The following is a 20,177-nucleotide window of genomic DNA, read 5'->3' as shown; positions in this document are numbered from 1 at the left end:
CACACACACACACACACACACACACACACACACACACACACACACACTCTTACATCTCTGACAATTTAGAGACTGATGGTTCTAACTGTCATGTTTTTCACAATTGGGAGGAAGCTGCAACACCCAGACAGGCTTCATTTGCATATTTTCTGAACATTTAAGTCCAACGTTTGAGATTCAAAATTTAACATTTGGAATTTAGATAAGAATTCAGTATTTAAATTTAACATTTGCATTGAAGATTTGCTTAAATTTGATTCAACATTTGTTTCTTTTATACTATGCTTCAAGTTTTTTACGGGTCATTCATCTTTTTAATGATTAGGTGTCTTTTTTTTTTATCGCTGTTCCTTTGTTTTCCCTGTAAAGCCATTTGAATTAGCCTGATTGTTAATGGTGCTAAGCAAAAATAATAAAAAAAGTAAAGTAAAAAAACTTGCCTTGCTTCAGAAATGTTTAGGTTTCACATTAATGTGACATTTGGATATGGCTCTATGGTTTAAATTCAACATGTGTACGAACATTTAATATTTGAAAATAACCATTTGGACATTTAAGTCAAGTTAAATATTTTGATTTGCCAAAATTATATGAGATGTCGATATTTCATATTTTAAAACAGCTTCCATCTCCAGTGTGACGAACATCTGCCATGTGTGAGGAAAGCAGGCTGAAATGCAAAAGTGTCGGCTAAATGTTTTACATCAAAACTGAACACTTGCTGCTTAATATTTGGGGAACTGCAGCCTTAAATAATCACTGCAATACACACAGATTCTAAACGTTTATTCACACTGTTAAATGTTTAAGCCAAAGGAAGGTGGAGAAATGTTTTGAAAAATAAAATGAAATGTGTAACAAAAAGCACTAATAAAACAGTATTACTATCCAAAACATGCTAACTAAATGTGATCAGTCGTTATTTATTTGCTAAACTAGACTAATCATTCACTCTGTGTGCACATTCAAAGTTACACAGCATCTATTACGGAAAAATTTTGAAATATGTTGGTAAGGAGAACCTACGATTTATGTCAAATCCAGCAAAGTTTCATCTAAACTGATGCCGGAAATGTTCTGCTATTAATACAACCATTACGACAAACGTTGAATAATGTTGCGTGCTTGCTTCCTGTTTCTGTTATGAAAGTCCTTCACATATCTTTACAACAGACATACACAGCAACAGAAAAATAAAATCAGCTGCTGACAGACTACGGAGAAAAACGGCAAGCCTGAAAAACTCTCAACACAGATCAGGTCCTATAGGAAAGTTTCCGTGGTGCAGATGCAACTTATTTGAATATTCCTTTAGAAAAGTTTCTTCTGTTTGATGGCCTTGCAGTACAGCTGTTGACATCCCAAGATCTGCTCCTTATCCTGCAAGACTTTCATGCACTACAGCAGTTTTTGCATGTGCATCTACTCTTTGTTGAACAAGAAATATGCTTGTTGGAGTTTTAAAGCTTAGAAGCAGATGTGTGATGAGTTGTAGTTTCTTTCCCATGCCAGCTTTAACTGAACATCTCATTAAAGAGTCTCACTGAGCAGTCAAATGTTTTTTTCTGTGCATGCATGGAAATGTGTTTAACTTTCGAGTTGACTGTACACATTGTATACAACTGTAATATTTGATATTACGGACTGATTTCACACTATACAGTGGCTACCTTTTATTTATATTTCTCTCCATGCGTGTAGAAGCTGGAAGAGTTTGTTTTTGGCATAAATAGTGCAGATCCATTGAGGCTTCTCGGTTCAAAAGTTGCTGAAGAGCTCCTGCTTCCTGCTCCAGTCCATAGGGGGCGCTCTCTTCTTGTTGCGGGTGGCGAGGACCTTCTGTCTCGCCTCAGCAGCGGTGGGGCTCAGGCGCAGGCCGTTCTCCGTGAAGGGGTCCGAAATGCGCCTGTCGTCGTCTTCGGGAACCTGGAGTCCGTGCAGACAGACGGGTCATGATTCGCTCCGAACCGAGAGAGCCGCGCTGTCGTGTCTCTCGCTTCGTTCCTCACTCACCTGGAAGCTCATGTCCGAGCTGCTGATCTCCGACTGGGTGGTGGAGCTCCTGGAGGAGTGAGACGCCGAGCTGCCGTTGGCTCGGGATTTCGGAGACGCGTTTGCGATGTCGGAGTCCGTCAGAGTGACGCTTATGACCGGCGTGTCCTTTGCGGGGAGCTCGGTGGTTGGGGACGGGGTCGGCGGGGTGCTTTCTGCACGTCTTTCATCCACGTAGACCTCTGTGGAAGTGGAAGCAAGCACAGTTCAGCATCGTCTCAGTGGAGTTGCGTGTTAAGAGAGCTGGAGGGTTTTGGTTGACCTTTAGTGTGGGCGGTGGTTGGGGTAATTCCCAGTCTGCGGAAGAGTTCATCCGTTTCCTGGTCAACCACCAGAAGGCTGACTTCGTCCCCTCTGGATCTGATGAGCGCCACCACCTCCGAGTGCCGCAGACCCTTCGTGTTTACGCCATTTACCTGAGACAGAAAAAACAGAGTCAAGTTTATTCAGCAACAAGTTGGTTCAAAGTGCTTCAATAAAAACATAATACAATCACCAACTATGAAACAAGTGATAAATATTACATTTTGTCAAATGCCATCAGTAAAATCTTCAAATAAATACACATCAAATATGCTGGTCAATGTTCTAGTTACAACTAATCAAAGAGCTCTAAACAGGTGGGCCTTAGACTTAATTTAAAGGAACTCGGCATATATGCAGTTTTCTAGGAGTTTGTCTCAGATTTGTGGTGCACAGAAGCTGAATGCTGCTTCTCCATGTTTGGTTCTGGTTCTGGGCATGCAGAGCAGAACCAGAAGACCTGACAGGTTGATACAACGATGGCAGATTATTTTGGTGCCAAGTCATTCAGTGATTTACAAACTAACTATAAAGTATTTTAAAGTCTATTGTGAGGGACCAGACTCAAACGAGGACAAAAAAAGTGTTCAAAGTAGAGAAAGTTTCCATTTAACTTTTCCAAATTAACTGAGGTCAGCTGAACTCTTAACTGAACACAAACAAAACTGACCTGCAAACAGAGAACAAAAGGCTGCTTAAGTAGGGGTGGAGTAACCTAAATCTACCACATAAGGGAGGCACAACATAACAAAAGAACAAACAAGTACAAAATTAACTAAAGCATCCTACAAAACAAATAAAGCAAAACTAACTTTAACTTAGCACAAATAATAAGTGAATATTTCAGTGACAAAATTAACTAATTAAGATCAACTTGAAACAACAAAGTCCCCCCCCTTCAGTCTTTCAGAAAAACAAATGGTTTGTTCCAGTTTTCATCCTCCTCGAACAAAAAACAAGTGTAAGTAAACCATTCGGACAAACATTAACTAAAGTGTGCACCCATTAGAAAATGTCTAAATGAAATAACTAACGTAAACAGACTATAAGTTGTAACTAATGTAAAGAAAAAATAAATACTGGCACGATGTGGTGGTCGGAGCATCCACCACATCTACTCTCTGAGCTACAGGGAGCCAGTGTTTGGACTGTAGAACTGGAGTGATGTGCTCTGTCTTCCTGGTTTTAGTCAGAACGCGAGCAGCGGCGTTCTGGATCAGCTGCAGCTGGAGGATTGATTTTTTTATTTAGGCAGACCCGTGAAGACGCTGTTCTAGTAATCGATGCGGCTAAAGACAAACGCATCTCGGTCTTGGGGGGGAACGTTAGTTCTTTAATCCTGGAAATGTTTTTCAGGTGACAGAAGGCCGACTTTGTTATTGTCTTTATGAATTGTCTCTGAAGCTTCAGGTTTGAGTCCACCTCTATGTCGGTGCAGATACGGTTCTGTCGGAAAGAGAAAGGCATCACTAGTGGTGAAACGCGAGAGGCGCGGTGCAGCTGATAGTGTCTGTGATTTGAGAGGAAGCCGCTTTGCATGAAGTCCTTTCCTGCGTCAGCAGCACTCTCCATTTCTGCGTCATTAACCGAGCACTTGATGCATTTGAGAATGAAAACAAAGTCTCAACTGTGCAACGCCATGAATCTGCAAAGCTGCTAAGTACAAACTGGCATGCAGGGCCCTTCAAACCCATTAGCACCCCTGGTAAGGATGAACTAAAGCCTTGAATTTGTCTCCTTTCTGCTGCCAATTTGTCCATTTCCTCAGTAGGAAAACATTTTGTATTCCCTTATAAAATTTCACATGGTTGCAGCATAAAGAGAGAGAAAAACATTATGTAGGGGGACACAAGCTAAGTTTTTTTGGTGCTATTTTTTCAGGACTGCACTGCATGTTATCCAGCTGCAGTTTTTTCAGAATTTTCGGCATGGTGGCTGGTTTGGTTGGGGGTGGGTTCATGCAAGAATCTCCACTGAGCACAACAGCCACATTATCTTAACAGCATGTGTTTCCCATTTCTTGAAGAGTGGCCAAAAGGAACTCTTCAAGAAATGGGGACATTATATTTAGCCCTCATTTCCAGTGTAAGAAAATATAAATTCAGTTAAGGCCTTTCACCCATGGTTGCCAGACGTATCAATCAGGTTGGAGAGCTCTGTGGATATCTATCCAACAAAGGGCAATGTTTAAAAGAAATGCCACAAAACTAAACATCATGCAACACTTGGTTATTTATAAGACTAAAAGATATATATACACTGCTCAAAAAAATAAAGGGAACACTTAAACAACACAATATAACTCCAAGTAAATCAAACTTCTGTGAAATCAAACTGTCCACTTAGGAAGCAACACTGATTGACAACGGGGACCCTCGTCGGGTCAATCAGTGTTGCTTCCTAAGTGGACAGTTTGATTTCACAGAAGTTTGATTCACTTGGAGTTATTGTGTTGTTTAAGTGTTCCCTTTATTTTTTTTAGCAGTATATTTTTCCTCCAATAAAGCTCTTTTAAACCCTCCTTTTTTTTTTGTAAGTAGGCACATCTTTGAGCTGTACCTCCACTATCCTGTCTCCAGTTCGGAGGCCAGCTCTGTCTGCAGGCGAGTTGGGGTCGACAGAGCGAACGAACTGGCCTCCTTTCTTCTTGTCGCTCTGCAGGTTGAAGCAGTAGCCGTTCTCCCCCTTCACCAGGCGGCACAGACGAGGGAGGAGCTCCACCGTCGGCTCAGGGGACGGGTCCACCTGCAGCGGACAGAACATCTTTGATGCTTAATGTCAGCAAATCAGTTTGGCCTGAACTTTTGCGCATCTTTTTCTATCTGCAGTAAAACATGAAGCTACAACTTATTTACACCAGCAGGAATCTTGGACTATTTGTTGTTTGTTTTTATTAAAAAATAAATAAATCACATCTGGACTGGTTTAAATTTTTTAATTTAATTAACCTGTTTCCGTTCAGTTTTCATTACAGTCCAATAGATGTGTTGGATCATGTCGTTGAAAGACAAAATACTTGTCAAGTTAAAGTTATTGGGAGTCAAAGTGAAAAAAAAACAATATTATTGCCATTGAATAACTTTTTTTTTTTAATCTTAATCTCATTTTGATTTAATATTGTTTATGTTCTGGTTTACTGTTCCCCACAAAAGTATTGACACCTGTAGAACTTCTCCACATTTTGTCACGATAACCACAAACTTTATTTTATAGGAATTTTAGTTGACATACCAACACAATGTAGTGGATAATTGTCCATTTTCTTTATTTATTTCGTAAAAAATGCCTGCCATATGTTTAGAAAATACTTTGTTTTGTTTATCATATGATATCAGAGTCTCTCCATGGTCATTCCTTGAATCTAGGCTCAACTTCTGCTTTCAAAATAGTGGATAATTGCTACTGAAATGATATATGATTTTGAGCTAAAAATATTGAACAGATAAAGAATGTAAAGTAAAGTTGGAGTACGTCCCTGACAGCTTTATTGGCCTCAAAACTATATTTTTAACCTGTTCTTCATTATAAAAAAAGCTCAAACTGAGTCAGGTTGAGTGGAGAGCATCTCACAATATACATCTTCAAGTCTTGCTCAGGATTCTCAATTGGATTTATGCTCAGACTTTGACTGGACCACTCTAACACGTGAATATGCTCTGATCTCAACCACTCCACTGTGGTTCTTCCAGAGTTTTCCTGCATTTAGCTACATCTATATTTCCATCTACTCTGACCATTTTTCTTGAAGACAATCATGCTGGTGCTATTGCAATGTTTTGCAGTGGTTGTGATGTCTTCAGATGTGCAGCTTTAGTTATCCTGCTATAAATAGCGTTTTGCTTGTATAGGCCAAATTTTTCAAAGAATTTTGCCTTATCAAGGCAAAAAGGTTAGAAAAAAACATTTTTGAGTTCTATTTGCAAAGAAAATAAAGCAAGGATGGTTCCCTGCATCAGTTCATGAGGACAGATTATTAATACCTGTTACCAGATAATTGATTTGCAAAACTAAAGTAATAGATTGTGGTTTGTGATGATAGAGTGATGAAACGCGAAAACCTTTCGAGTAGCTTTGCATGACTCCGTGCGCTATCGTGGGTCGTTTGCTGCCAGGCTGACCTGGTGGTCACAAAGCTGACCGAAGTCGACTAAGTGGATCTGTCTGAGCCATTCCAGCTGATCCCGAGCCTTGTGTCCAGCAACAAGAGCTGACACTCTGCGTGACACCGGCCTGGACACCGACATCCGCAACGAGCCTCATGCTGGGTGTTTGTGTGTGAACCCGACATGCTGCAGGGTTCACACACAGGCAGCGGCGCTTAGCGACCGTCTGGTGATGCAGCTGAGGATCTACCTTCACGGTGAGCTGACCTGAGGGCTGGCGGGCCGTCAACAGCAGAAAGAATGAAGGGAGTCTTTGTTGTGTGTGCATCTGTAAATAATATCAATGAAGCACACTGACCTGTTTCACACTTGTACTGTAGAGCTGCATTTACGAAACAAAGGTTGGAGGTGACCAAACACTGACATGAATGCTTGTTTTCAGTGACCTGTTCGTTGTGATGACCTGTGAAGTCGTTTCATCTTAACAAACTCGAGCCACATGCATTGCTCAGCCGTAATGAGCCAATACTTTTTTTGTTTTAAAAGAAAGAGAAAGAAAAAAAAAGAATTTTTAATACATTATGTTGTCATAATAATTCCTTCAGTTATTGCTAATCATGACACAAAGTCATTTATAACTGTGCTTGCAGAGCCCTCTTAAGGTGTACACATCCACAAATTACAACATAAGTTTCTCTTTAGCCAACAGTGCTTAAAAAAAATCAGCTGCAGCTGATCCAGAACGCTGCTGCTCACATTCTCACTAAAACCAGGAACACGGAGCACATCACGGCAAAGTCCTTCCACTGGCCTCCTGTGGCTCAGAGGAGAGTCCGTAAAATACTCCTGTTAGTTTATAAATCACTGAACGGCTTAGCAATTAAATACATTAAAGATCTGCTGATGTTGTATCATCCTTCCAGACCTCTCAGGTCTTCTGGTTTAAATTTATTCTGCATCCCCAGAACCAAACATGGAGACACGGAAAAGCAGCATTCAGCTTCTATGCTGCACAAATCTAGAATAAACTTTCAGAAAACTGCACAGCTGCCAAAACACTAAGTTCCCAAGATTTGAAGCACACCTGTTTAGAGCTGTCTTTGATTAGCAGTGCAGATAAGGAGCATTGATTACTATATTTGTGGTGCTATTGCTTGATGATTCTGATGACGGTATTTAACAAAAAAATCATATTTTACCGCTTGTTTCATAATTGGTTCCTGTGCACTTTGCCTTGTTGCTGAAATGTGCTATACAAATAAACTCGACTTAGCTTGATTTTATGCTAGAAGGAATAATGTACAGACCCCTTTACTCTGACACACCAAAAATAAATTAAAGTCCATCTGCATGTAATATAATCTCAGGAAACATTCAGGTTTGAACATCTCACAGATCATTGTTCAATCCGTCATTTAAAACTAAGACAGAGCAAACTTATATGTTTTATCGAGTGGAAAATGTAATACGTATGGGGAAAAAAAAAGCATGGATTGAATAAAAAAGTTTGAACAATTTTGTATTTCTTTTTCCATTACTCTTATTTGTAATGGAGTTACTGAACAGAGCCACATAGAAAACTTTTCAAAGTGAGCTTTTACTAAAATGTGCACATAAAATAAACAGCTTAGTTCCACATTATCTTTGACCAAAACGACCAAGAGATATCAAATGTAAAGTTGTAACACGAACAATTACTAAAAATGTTGATGCAAGAAGCAGTAGATGACCTGACTGAGTGAGATTCGTGAGAATGTGTGTGTGTGTGTGTGTGCGTGTGTGTGTGTGTGTGTGTGTGTGTGTGTGTGTGTGTGTGTGTGTGTGTGTGTGTGTGTGGGTGTGTGTGCGTGTGTGTGTGGGTGTGTGCGTGTGTGAGAGAGAGAGAGTCAGCAGTAGATGACCTGACTGAGTGAGATTCGTGAGAATGTGTGTGTGTGTGTGTGAGTGTGTGTGTGTGTGTGTGCGTGTGTGTGTGTGTGTGTGTGTGGGTGTGTGCGTGTGTGTGAGAGAGAGAGAGAGAGTCAGCAGTCTGAGGCTTTCTCAGCTGAGGTTTCGTTCATCTGCTGCCATCATAACATCACGCAGCCATATTTACATGTTCAGAGAGGTGACTGTCAGTCGCAGGGCAGTGAAAGTGTGTGTCCTTTGTGAACTGGTGGCGTTCGTCTGGGATTCATTTGCCATTTTGGCTGACAAAATGAGACTCCATCTGCGCCTTCTCTTTAGATTACTGAAGCACCTAAGGCAGGTGTTGACGGTGTTCTGGTTGATCTCATGATGTTTTACCTCATTTTCCAAGCAATCGTTTAACCAAAACGGAGACGGACAGCTGCGATGCAGGGAGAGCGAACAGCCTTTATTTACTCTGCTCTCAGCTAAACACATGGCCAGTTTGACGTGAGCCGCTGGCCTCGCATATCTGGGCCCGGTTTGTTTGGAGTCAAAACAACGAGCCCGGTCCGTGAGAGTCAGTTCCCAGTTGTTCTGGCTTCCAGACGTCACGCTGAGGTCTGCAAGGCACTTGTGGAAATGCGTATACCACACGCTGAATTTTAGGAATCTGAATGTGTTCGTTGGCCGATTTTTCAAAGCAAGTGGCGCTAATTCAGCGGTTTCCAGCGACTGAGGCTCGTTTTATTGCGCGTATGCTCAGCAGTTCTGCAGCCACAAGTCAGATGTCTTGGGATCATGTTTAATCGATCGACGTGGGTTTGCTGAATTTGATCGCTATCTCCTATTTTTTCCCCAGACCACACCCAAATGTTGCTGTAGTCTAGACTCACCTGGACTCAAACAGTTTAAATACATTGTAACAGTTGTGAAAGCAGAAAACTGACAAGAATTTGCTGCAAAAGTGATGAAATAGCTCTGGAAAAAGAAAGAGAAGAGATCACTTAAAAATTATCAGTTTCTCTGATTTTACTTTTCATAGATAAATGTTTGAGTAAAATGAACATTGTTCTTTCATTCTATGAACTATTTATGAACTATTGACAACATGTCTCTGAAATTCCAAGCAAAACTTTAGTATTTATTTACAGAAAATGAGAAATGGTCAAAATAACAAAAAACATGCAGTGATTTCAGACCTCAAATAATGCAGAGAAAACGAGTTCATATTAATTTAGAAACAACAACACTAATGTTGTATCTCAAGAGTTCAGAAATCAGTATTTGGTGGGATAAACATGAGGTTTTCAATTCGGGTCAGTGCAGTGACCTCTTCATTTTTTCCAGAGCTGTATTATAAACTCTTACATGGTTTTCTTTTTCTTGCAAGTAAAAGTCTGAAAAGTGTGGCGTGCATTTGTATCTGCTCATCTCTATTCTCCATCCATCCATTTTCTTGCACCCTTGTCCCTTAGTGGGGTTGGGAGGGTTGCTGGTGCCCTCATCTCTATTCTGATATCCCTAAATAAAAAAAACAACTAAATGCTCTAAGAAGCCAGCCAATTAATTAGTTTAATCCAATTGCATAAAACATTATTTGTTCCCAAGAGGCAATTTAAGGGCACCGTGGAGCAGAATGATATATATATATATATATATATATATATATATATATATACATACATACACACACACACACATATATATATGTACACACACAAGATGGTAATGGCGAACCAACCGGACATTGTGGTGGTGGATAAAGAACAGAGGAAAGCCGTTGTGGTGGATGTAGCAATACCAAGTGATTACAACATCAGGAAAAAGGAGCATGAGAAATTGGAGAAATACCAGGGCCTCAGGGAGGAACTGGAAAAGACCTGGAAGGTGAAGACCACAGTGGTGCCTGTGGTCATCGGGGCCCTCGGGGCAGTCACCCCCAAACTGGAGCAGTGGCTCAAACAGATCCCAGGAACAGCATCAGACATCTCAGTCCAGAAATGTGCAGTTCTAGGCACAGCCAAGATACTGCGCAGAACCCTCAAGCTCCCAGGCCTCTGGTAGAGGACCCGAGCTCAGAGGATGAAACAGACCACCCGCAGAGGGTGAGAAGGGAATTTTTTTTATTATTATATATATATATCGTTCTAAATATAAAATATATTATATATATTAAAGGAATGTATTAATTAATTTAATAAATTCCTTTAATAAATTTAAACCAAGTGAAGCTAAAGCTGTAGCACTTGAGAAGTTTTGCCTAAAACATATTTACAGATAAAAGTGTTTTAATCTTAAATGCAAAACATATTTCAGTTCTGGCTTAATTACAGCTCTGAATAAGTTTTTTTCTTCAATAAAAGGCATTTTTTGAGTCTGAATACTCTGGTCAACGATTAATTGATTACCAAATTAGTTGACAATTATTTCAATAATCAATTAATCACAATTAATCATAAGCCCTAGTTGAGACTAGCATGAAGCTTGCCAACAAATGTAAACTCACAGCCAAACCTACAGTGGAATGTTTTAGTTCAAAGTATATTCCTGTGGTAAAATGGCCCAGTTAAAGTACAGAGTTCACAGCCTATGACTGACTCATGTTTTACCAAACAGGAGAGTGGTTTTAAATCATGGAGCTGTTTTCTCCGTCTTCACATCTGAGTGCTACTTTGTGTTGGTTTATCGCATAAAATCACAATAAAATACATTTAAAATTGAGGTTGTAACAGGACATAATGTTCATGGATGCTCTTCTTTTTTTTCATTTTTTTATTTTATTTCCCCTCCATCTTTCATGGATCCACGTTCTCAATGTCAGCGCTTACCTCGGTGTCCGTCGCTGAACTCGACGTCGTCGAGGCTCTCGTTTCTTTGTTTTCAGAGGACACCTGAGTGGGTGAGTCCACAGCAGGAGCATGGAAGAAGTATCTGAGGTTGGATTTGAGAAACAGCGGGGAGCCCTCTCTCGGTACGGGTGATGCTGAGGGCGTGGGCATGGGAGACGGGCGTGGGGAGAGGTTTCCCATTTCAATGGCCTGGTCTTCTGTGCAGGCCAGGCCTCGTCTGCGCAGGTAGTCGTCCGTTTCTCTGTCTACCACCAGCAGCCTGGTGCGGTGGGGCGTCTCGCAGATGCGGTTTACCACCTGCAGAGAGGAGAAACAAAGACGAAACAAAAAGATTGACTGGATTGACACAGAAACATTGTGTCACACCTGTCACGGTCATGGAGGAGACTGATAGTCCTCAAGCAGATAGTTTGCAAAGTTATTTTGGCATTTGGAGGAGATCCACAATGTGGAGTGTATGGATGAAGCTTAAGGAGTCACAACACAGAGACTTATCAAAGACTGCAGCTGCCACAGCCACTCCTGAACCAGAGGCAGCTTCAGATCCTAACTAGACCCGCAACTGGTCTAGAGTCATTTTCTTAAACAAAAGTAAATTTTCTATTTAATTTGGAAACCAAGGTCCCAGAGTCTGGAGGAAGAGTGGAAACTGAGTCCCAGAATCCACTTTGCTTGAAGTCCAGAGTGAAGCTTCCACAGTCAGTGATGACTGTGGAAATGTCTTCTTACTGGTTCTGGTCCACTGGTGTTTTCTGAAGTTCTCTGTCCATCTACCAGGACATTTTTTAGAGAACTTCATGCTTCATTCAGATGATGAGCTTTAGGGAGATGTTGAATTTATTTTCCAGTAATACGAAGGCAAGTATTTTTTCACATAAGACCAGAGGTGGGGAAAGTACCCAAAAATTGTACTCAGCTTGGAATAGCACTACTTCTACATATGTTTCCTTGAGTAAAAAAAAAAAAAGCCGCCATCCGAGAAATTACTCAAGAGTAAAAATGTATTTGAGTAAAAAGTCTACAAGAACTGAGTATTTGATCAAATAATCAACCACTTAGTATTTAAAAATTACCCCATTAGACAGCCCAAAATATAATGTTATGTGGAAATTTTGGTATTTTAAAGACCAAAATGAAAAAAATTCATAGAAATAACGTAATTACAAAATAACAAAATCAGGCAAAATAACTTTTCCCCCCCAGATTCCATAACTTATGAAACTTTAATAAAAATCCCCCCAGATATCCAGTACATCATAATTAAAAAGTTACTGAAGTAAATGCAACTAGTTCCCAACATTCCATAGGACCAAAGTTGGTCAGGATAGTTTCTTTGTCTTCATAATAAAATCAGTTTTTTAAAACTGGCTCAATGGTATTTTTTTGGGTTATTTTTTGTCTGATATTTATTTAAACATCTAAAGCATTTTTTCAAAAGCATAAACTGAGAAAATTGGAATTGAGACATTTTATTCACAGTAACGCTATGCATGAGTTTTACTTTTTTCTTTCTTTTTTTCAGTTCCAGCATTTTGTCAATCTGTTTTGCGTCATCTGAAATTTTAGGCTGCTGCAGAGTCCGCGTATATTTCGGGCCTGGAGCTGATTTAAAATAATTAATACGGCATTTGGCTCTCTCGGCACCTGCTGGCACATAACGCTTTTGTGTCACGACAAAGACGAGCTGTGATTTCCATTACACAGGCTCACACTGACCCATTTAGGGCCGCCCTCGTCTTCGGGCAAGAAAGAAAAAGTTGTCCGACAGGTACACAGCGCATTGTTCCTCTCCTGGCTCATCTTCACCTTAAAAAATGTCACGCAGTGTGTGCAGTTAGTCACTCGCCTGATGATGACTTTCTTTTTCCACATTCTCCCCGTTCACCTCCACCAGTCGGTCCCCCGGCCGGAGCCCGGCCAGGTCAGCAGGGGAGCCAGGCTCCACTGTGCGGATGAACTGTCCGCCTTTCTTCTTCTCTCCGTGCAGGTGGAAGCCATATCCGCTCTGTCCTTTGATCAGAAAGCAAAGCCTGGGTCTCAGCTCGTTCTCCATCCCGGTGTGTGAAGGTGAAAAAGAAAAAAGAAAAAGAAAAAAAAACACACAACTCAAAGTGCGTCCCAGGAATTAACAGGTAGATCTGCTCCAAGAGCTTTGGGAAGTTTCTGGCTCCTAATCCAACGCGCCTCCACTCGCTCCAGAGACAAAAAGCTCATCGTCGTTATTCGGCATCATACGAATCCCGTAGTAATCCACAAAAACCTGAAGAGTGCAAATAAAAAAATATGGCAAACGCCTCCCACCCCCCACCCCCCCAAAAAAACAATCTGGGGATTAATCCATTTTTAGGGCTCAAACGCGAGCGCGCAAAGTGGTGCGTAAAATAGAGCTAAAGGGGAAACATGGACACGTTAAGTCCCGTCCATCAGTATAATCCAAGAGATCAGAGATTAGAAAGCCGGTTCACGCACGTAACACTTAATTCTCCTCGCCAGCCGGGGCGTGTGTGTCCTCCTGAGCGACCCGGCGAGAGTGGGGAGGCATCGGGAACACACGCCACTATCCCCCCGCAGCGCACACCTGGAGACGCAGCCCCGCCGCGCTGCAGGCTGGTAGGACAGTAGCTACTGTAAATATAAAGGCGGGGACACTTATTGTTGCCCCCACGCCCACCTCGGAGCGGACAAACATCGCCCTGAGCGGTGCGGCTGAAACCCGACAGGCTGTGACCTGAGAAATCAAATCTTCCCCATCAGTCCTCTGGCTCCGTATCTCTGCTGCAGATCACCGGAAGAGCGATTGCGTGAAAGCGGGGTGTGATGCACGTGAAACAAAAAGCTTTTCCGTGCGATTGTCCATGCGTGTGTGCACGGAGTTCATCATATATGCTTGAGAACGTCTCTCCTTCCTTGATTTGACTCAGATGCAGGGAAGATGAGAAGTTTGCATTTTTGCAAATGAGAAAAAAAAACAAAAAAAAAACTTCCTAGACCTATTTTGAGTTTGTTCAACCCTGTTGGGTCATATTCCCACACATGAACAAGAGAGGATTGTCTTTAAACCTTAAAACTGTAGAAAATTAAAAGTGAGGCTTGATTTTCACTGAAGTTTTCTTTTATAATTGTTTTGAGAAAATAGTGAAAAATGTAGAATTTCTAATCTTGTATTAAAAAACCCAAAGAGAAAAGCTAATGTTTTATTTGCTATTGTGTCTCCTGCTGCTTTACATGTTAAAGCTTCAGTGTGTAACTTAAAAAAAATAACAATCAGTCATCTCAAGTCTACTATTGTACAAACATGGACAATTTGTCATTTTGGTGCAGAAAGCCACAAAAGTAAAAAAAAAAAACATGTTGTGCATGACTATATCTCTGAGTGTCCAAAACAATGAGGAAGATACTAAAAGCTTATGGTGAAATTTCCAGTTAAATTTAAACTGATTTTCAATTTTTCTGTTACAACTTAAAGTATAAAACTTTAAGAACAACAACAAAAAAGATTCAAACACAGTGCTACAAAAACTTCAGTTCTTACTTTATTTGAGTTGAAAAAATTAAAATAGTACAAAAATATTCCTATCAATCACTGCATGTGTTTAATTATGAAACACATTGTGTTTTTTCTGTCCATCATCATAAATCAGTAGCTCAGGGTTTTTTTTTTTTACACTCCTTCTTAGTCTGGTGGCTTCTGGTTTGCTGCCGACTTACTTCTGCCATCACTTTCCTGTTCAGGTTCAGATTCGACCTTAAATTTGCGCGATGGACCTGGAGAGCGTGGTGATCCTGGTTTGGGTCTCTTTGCGGGAGAACATTTGTGTGCGGATGGACAGTTGTGCTGGTTCAGACACACGGAGCAGAGCGGGCTGACTGGAAGACAAACCTGCTGTCCAAAACCAACCAGCAGCCAGTTGATCTCGCTCCACAGCTCCCTGCAACAGAAACAAAACATGCTCAGGTGAGTTTCAAACAGACTTTTTGTTTGTCCTCCGGGGGGCAGCATAACCACCTGATCAATGAACATCATTCATAGAAAAATGTTCTTGTAGCCACCTGATAAACATAAACTAAATATTTTGTATTTATTTTAAGTCCAGAAATGAAAAGAATTCTGGATAATAAACACGGAAAGAGAGAAAGAAAAACAGAAAAATGGAAAAAGGAAGGAGAATTATATAAAGCAGGAAAAAAAGACAGACGCAACAAAACAAGTAAGGAAAGTCAGAAGGACAAAAGAAAAAAGGACATAAACGAAAGGGAGAAAGAAGGAAGGTAGGACATTAGGAAGAAGAGAAACGAAGGAAGAGTGCAAAGAAGGAAAGGAAGGAAGACAAAGCAGAAATGGAGAAAGGATACATGGCATGCAGAGGGAAAGAACAAGAGCAAAAATAACTTGAACTAAAAGCAAATCTTTAAGTAAAAAAAAGGTCTACAATCTGTGAGGCTATTTTTGTTAAAAACTGTATCGTGGTTACCTTGGCAACCACTCCTCCAGGGCCTTGCGTGTGTCTTCTGGGTTCTTGGTTGGTTTCTTGAGCCAGCCCAGCCTGTTGGAGATGCGATGCACGTGCGTGTCCACTCCTAAACACAAACCACCAGTGAAGACGAGTCCCCTCAGGGAGCACGCTCACACACACATGCACGCACACACACACACACACACACACATTCCTGCAGCCGTGGGTCAGCTTAGAGACAAGGTCCTTTAGAGAACGAGGTTCACTACATTGTTCATCACTAACCACGCAACACTTTACTCATTTTGAATGACAGATAGCTGCATATATTTATATTCTGAAACTATTGCTACTTCAAAATGGCCACCATTAGTGATAAAACACCTATGCCAGACACGCGGTCCCAGGCGATGTCCATAGCCAGGTGGGCCATCTTAGGTCCGACTCCAGGCAGGCGAACCAGACCCTCCACGCTGTTCGGGATATCTCCCCCGAACTCCGTCACTAGCATGGCCGACGTCTGCTTCAGAAACTTCACCTTGTTCTGCAGCGGATTAGAAGGAGGTTCAGTTTTGATTCATAGCTTTTTAAGCAAACAGAAGAAATGAAACAAGCTGGTAAAATCGGGGGGCGTTACCCTCCAGAAGCCGACGGGATAGATGAGCTCTCCCAGCGTTTTGTCGTCGGTGGCAACTATATTCTCTGCAGTGCAGCCATGCGCCCGAAGCCTCTGCATCGCTGCGCCCGTCACCTGGTCCTTTGTCTGACTGGACAGCATGAGCGACACCAACACCTGGAAACGCCTCACCTGTGAAAAGGGATGGAGTACTTAGCTCCACAGACACAGTGTATTTTAAAACTTTAAAACAAACGCAACGCAGTTCACGCCTACATGTGCGGGGGCTTGTGTGTCGTAGCATTTCTCAGCTCCCATGTTGTCCACTGGGGCGTCTCGACCGCTCCTCATCTCACGGATGAAACCCAACTGCTTCGTCCAGTCCGGAGGCTCCCAGTGCTCCGCCTTTACCCGGGAGGCGCCATCGTCTCTGTCGTACTCCACCTTAACCTGTCTCCTCCTGCGACCGCGAGGCGGCGGCGGTGATGACGCTTCAATCTCTGTGATCGGCCGGAGGCGTTGCTGGCAGCCATCTAGGCAAAAGAAAACATATAAAAGGGACAAAATATGGCATCAACAAAGAGAAGGAATGCACAAGAATACATTTATAAGAGACTAAATGTTACAAACATGTCAGTTGTTTGTTCATTTCATGACAAATAAAATAAATAATAAAGGGCTTGTGCATGAAAACTGATGGGCAGAGTTTTAATCAGAGAAGCAGCCAAAAGGTTCATGGTTACTCTGGAAGAGCTGCACAGATCCACAACTCGGGTGGGAAACCAACCATGCACATCCCCCTAAACACACCACCCCCATGGTGAAACATGATAGTGGCAGTATAATGGTGTGGGACATAGTTAATGGAGAGAAGGATGGAGTTAAATACCGGCAACTCTATAATAAAACTCTGCTAGAGACTGCCACATATCTGAGATTAGAGTAAAGGTTCACCACTGCAACAAATCCATAGAGTTGAGAATGTGTTGCAAGATTTAAAAATCAGTTGTACAGAAACTCTCTCCAATATGACCGAGTTTAGACTGTTCCACTGGCACTCTGAAGAGAGGCTTGAATCAACAAAGTTAGGACTTATTTACTACGGAGGCCGTCTGGTGACATGGGAGGGAAAAAAAAACAACATAAAAAGCAAGTCGTAGCCACCACTTAACATCTCGAGGTACAACTTTTATTATTTTCTTCTCACATGTCACCAGACAGACGGGCTCCGTACTTTAGACTTTACACATGCGCAAATAACCTTATGCAAAGTATTTAAATAAGGGCCTGTTTCTGTTTTGTCAGATTTATAATGTCAGTGTTTCTGGTGAGCCTAACGTGAACATACCGCTGGATGAAGGGGTCAAAGAGGGCTTCTCTTCGGATACTGTCGCCTCCTCCGCCTCCACCTTCACCTTCCGTGCAGGAACGGCGTCCACATCCCTCTGTCTGCTGCTGAGTTTGGACCTCAGAGAGGCCGCGGGTCCACCGCCCGCGCTGTGACTGCTGCTCCGGGTGAGAACAGAGCTGCTTTGCATGAAATACGGAGAACTCATTTTCAAACTCTGAACTACATAACACAGCCTTGTCGTCCCACAGCGGACATTACGAAGCATTGCACAGGGCAGTACACGAAGTTGGTTTCCGGATCGTAGTCTCTCAGCTCCACTGGGGATCACATAAAACAGGTTTAATATAGATGAGATTATACACCACTGTAGCGATAATCTACATATTTTTTGGCGAAAGACAGCATTTTACAAAATACAATGTAATAAAAAAACATTATTGCTAATAAACTTTTCATATGCAACAAAGGAAAACCAAATGTATAATTCACAATTTCTGAAGTTCCACCATCTTTGTTGTTGGATATTTGGAATGTCACATTTTCTAGAAATTTCGAACATTTTTACTTTTTTGTTGTCTTGCACTATAGCAGTGGTGCCTAAAGTCAGTCGTCAAGGGCCAGGATCCTGCTACTTTTAGTTCGGTCCTTGGTTCAACACAGCAAATGATTGTTCATTAGCAGAGCTTTGCAGAACACATTTGCACTTGTTTGTTCAAAAGGAATAAAACGTGTAAAATACAAAATTTCAAACTGAACTTTTTTTTTCAGTATCAAAACTTTTTTAGTTTCATATCTTGTCATTTTAATTTGTTTGTTTGAATCTTTTTCAGTTTCTAATGTCTTTTTTTCCAGTTTAAAATATTTTTTCATTTTTCAAAATATTTTTTTCTGTTTCAAATCTTTTTGTCAGTTTCCTTTTTTCTTTTGAACAAAATTTATTGCCCCAATGTTGCCCCACACAAAATCACCTTTCAACTTACCTGTAAACGAAATGTTCAGGTTATGTTTGAGTAAATGCACAAATGGCTTGCCTTAAAAGCACCTAGAACATGTCTTAAGTCAATAAGAAGCCAACTTCAGCAGTTAGCACGGTTAGCTAACTCTTAGGCTAATAACTGTAAAAGCTTCATTTTACATTGCTTGTCAAAGACTTTCCTACAATAAATAGTTTCACTGTGGTTTATAGTACCATGAAAATTGCTTACTTGTTTTGAAGACACTCTTTACTCACAATAAAAACCAGACTAGAAAAAAGAAAAACACCTTCAACTGTCCTAGAACTCCACTTCCCATGAGGGAGCGCGGCAAGCGTGTTTTCACAGGAAGTGTCGCTTGTCAGAGCATTTATGTGTCATCCGGTTGGGGAGTGGAGGTCTGAGAACAAGCTTTCGGCAACAAATAGTAAGTTATATGAATGCACAGCAGCAGCTGGTGGCCTGTTTGGCTTCCAAAGGGCGAAGCCTCGGATAAATGAAGAAGACAGCGACTCCGCTTCCGTAAGGTGAGAGAAAAAAGGGGGCCAAGAGGTGTCGCTATCTAGTTTATGTCCATAAATCTTCCAATACCAAAGCAATGTTAGCCTGTGTGAGGCATGGCAAAGCACAGCAGAGCCTTCAGCCGAGCCATTGTTCGTTTCTTATGATGACGCACTGTTTATGGTGTCCTTGCAGTCATGTTTTATTGTGGCAGGAGGATACCTGGCACAGATGTTGTTGTTGTTGTTGGACTGAAACAGACCAGCCGTTGTTTGGTTGCTCCCTCCCATCCTCCCCTCTGTCAAGTCCACATGACAGTGAACTCCTAAAACCAGCCCCCTGGGTTTACACATTTACAGGCTGCCGAGCTGCACTCCGGGGCAGCATTAAATGACCTGTTTACCATCTGCTGATGAATTTACGGAGCTACGCAGGATAAAACGGACTAACCCTGCACCCGTTCTGCCCCTCAACCAGAGGAGAAGTCAGCTTTCGAGAGTTTGAACTCATTCACATTATGCCACCTTTGCAACCGCACATTGTATAATTGAATCTCAGCTATAAATCTAGCTGACCCAAAACAAGCTCGTTCAGTCTTCCAGTCTGAGTGAGCTTGGCTGTTTTGCAAAGAATGCTGGGTAAAAACAACTACATCCTAGATGGGCACAGCACTATTTGGTAAATTTAGGTAATAGACTTTATACACGTCAGTCATTTAGAAAGAGCTAAATATGTTTTCTCGCTGTTTTATATTTTGTCTTGTTAATCTCAACAATTTATAGTTCATGGAGTTGAAGTACAACACAGGAAGCTCCTGATTTGCAACCTCTTATCACTACATCTGTTTAAAAATAAAAAACTAAATTACGATATCCTTGTTTCTTTTTCAGGCTTCCATCGGAGGCAGCTTTGAAGGACTTTCGCAATGAATAAGCAGCAAAGCAAAGAAACGCTCAAAGAAAAAGTGAAGGGGATCTTTGGGCTCGGGACGCAACGGCAGCAAACGAAGCAGTGTGACTCAAAGCTGCCAGAGTTTATAATCACAGCCGACATAATAAAGGTGAATAAAACTGCGTTTCTGTAC

At 41.4% G+C, this 20,177-nt stretch overlaps 3 protein-coding genes across 9 annotated transcripts in view; 1 reads left to right on the top strand and 2 right to left on the bottom strand.

Moving 5' to 3' along the window:
• Nucleotides 1-772: 772 nt before the first annotated feature.
• On the bottom strand, nt 773-14,403 carry nherf2 (NHERF family PDZ scaffold protein 2). The gene is made up of 6 exons (XM_008410692.3): nt 13,044-14,403; nt 11,177-11,494; nt 4,915-5,100; nt 2,315-2,468; nt 2,014-2,234; nt 773-1,926 (listed from the first exon to the last, which is right to left on the bottom strand). The coding sequence occupies exons 1-6, from the start codon at nt 13,248-13,250 to the stop codon at nt 1,759-1,761; spliced, it is 1,254 nt and encodes a 417-aa protein (XP_008408914.1). The 5' UTR covers nt 13,251-14,403; the 3' UTR covers nt 773-1,758.
• A 305-nt stretch (nt 14,404-14,708) lies between these two features.
• nthl1 (nth-like DNA glycosylase 1) lies at nt 14,709-18,952 on the bottom strand. Its single transcript, XM_008410770.3, has 7 exons — nt 18,824-18,952; nt 17,616-17,935; nt 16,544-16,800; nt 16,289-16,459; nt 16,036-16,195; nt 15,670-15,775; nt 14,709-15,126 (listed from the first exon to the last, which is right to left on the bottom strand). Exons 2-7 carry the CDS (start codon nt 17,881-17,883, stop codon nt 14,871-14,873), a joined length of 1,218 nt encoding a protein of 405 aa, XP_008408992.1. The 5' UTR covers nt 17,884-17,935; nt 18,824-18,952; the 3' UTR covers nt 14,709-14,870.
• tsc2 (TSC complex subunit 2) overlaps nt 17,656-20,177 on the top strand; it is a 28,733-nt gene continuing 26,211 nt past the window's right edge. For 6 of the 7 annotated variants that reach the window (XM_081606047.1, XM_008410740.3, XM_081606036.1 and 3 more), the window contains exons 1-2: nt 18,969-19,119; nt 19,984-20,153. In XM_081606047.1, the coding sequence (XP_081462173.1) occupies nt 20,019-20,153 (135 nt within the window). In that variant the 5' untranslated portion in view covers nt 18,969-19,119; nt 19,984-20,018. Of the gene's footprint in view, nt 17,783-18,968; nt 19,120-19,983; nt 20,154-20,177 lie in introns of those variants that run through there. The other variant, XM_081606032.1, reaches the window with a different exon arrangement.

Source organism: Poecilia reticulata, chromosome 1, assembly GCF_904066995.2.
Source record: "Poecilia reticulata chromosome 1, P_reticulata-male-v2, whole genome shotgun sequence".
Taxonomy (NCBI): Eukaryota; Metazoa; Chordata; class Actinopteri; order Cyprinodontiformes; family Poeciliidae; genus Poecilia; species Poecilia reticulata.
This window is presented reverse-complemented; position numbering and strand designations above follow the sequence as displayed.

What these genes read in the sequence shown, in the direction of transcription:
- nherf2 (XM_008410692.3), bottom strand. Translation starts at nt 13,250, where the DNA reads ATGGAGAACGAGCTGAGACCCAGGCTTTGCTTTCTGATCAAAGGACAG. An exon ending in AAAAAGAAAGTCATCATCAG is followed by an intron (nt 11,495 to 13,043) that starts GCGAGTGACTAA and finishes TCCTCTCTGCAG; the next exon opens with GTGGTAAACCGCATCTGCGA. An exon ending in GTTCAGCGACGGACACCGAG is followed by an intron (nt 5,101 to 11,176) that starts GTAAGCGCTGAC and finishes TGTCCGCTGCAG; the next exon opens with GTGGACCCGTCCCCTGAGCC.
- nthl1 (XM_008410770.3), bottom strand. Translation starts at nt 17,883, where the DNA reads ATGCTTCGTAATGTCCGCTGTGGGACGACAAGGCTGTGTTATGTAGTT. An exon ending in ACACACAAGCCCCCGCACAT is followed by an intron (nt 16,460 to 16,543) that starts GTAGGCGTGAAC and finishes CCCTTTTCACAG; the next exon opens with GTGAGGCGTTTCCAGGTGTT. An exon ending in ATCCCGTCGGCTTCTGGAGG is followed by an intron (nt 16,196 to 16,288) that starts GTAACGCCCCCC and finishes AATCCGCTGCAG; the next exon opens with AACAAGGTGAAGTTTCTGAA.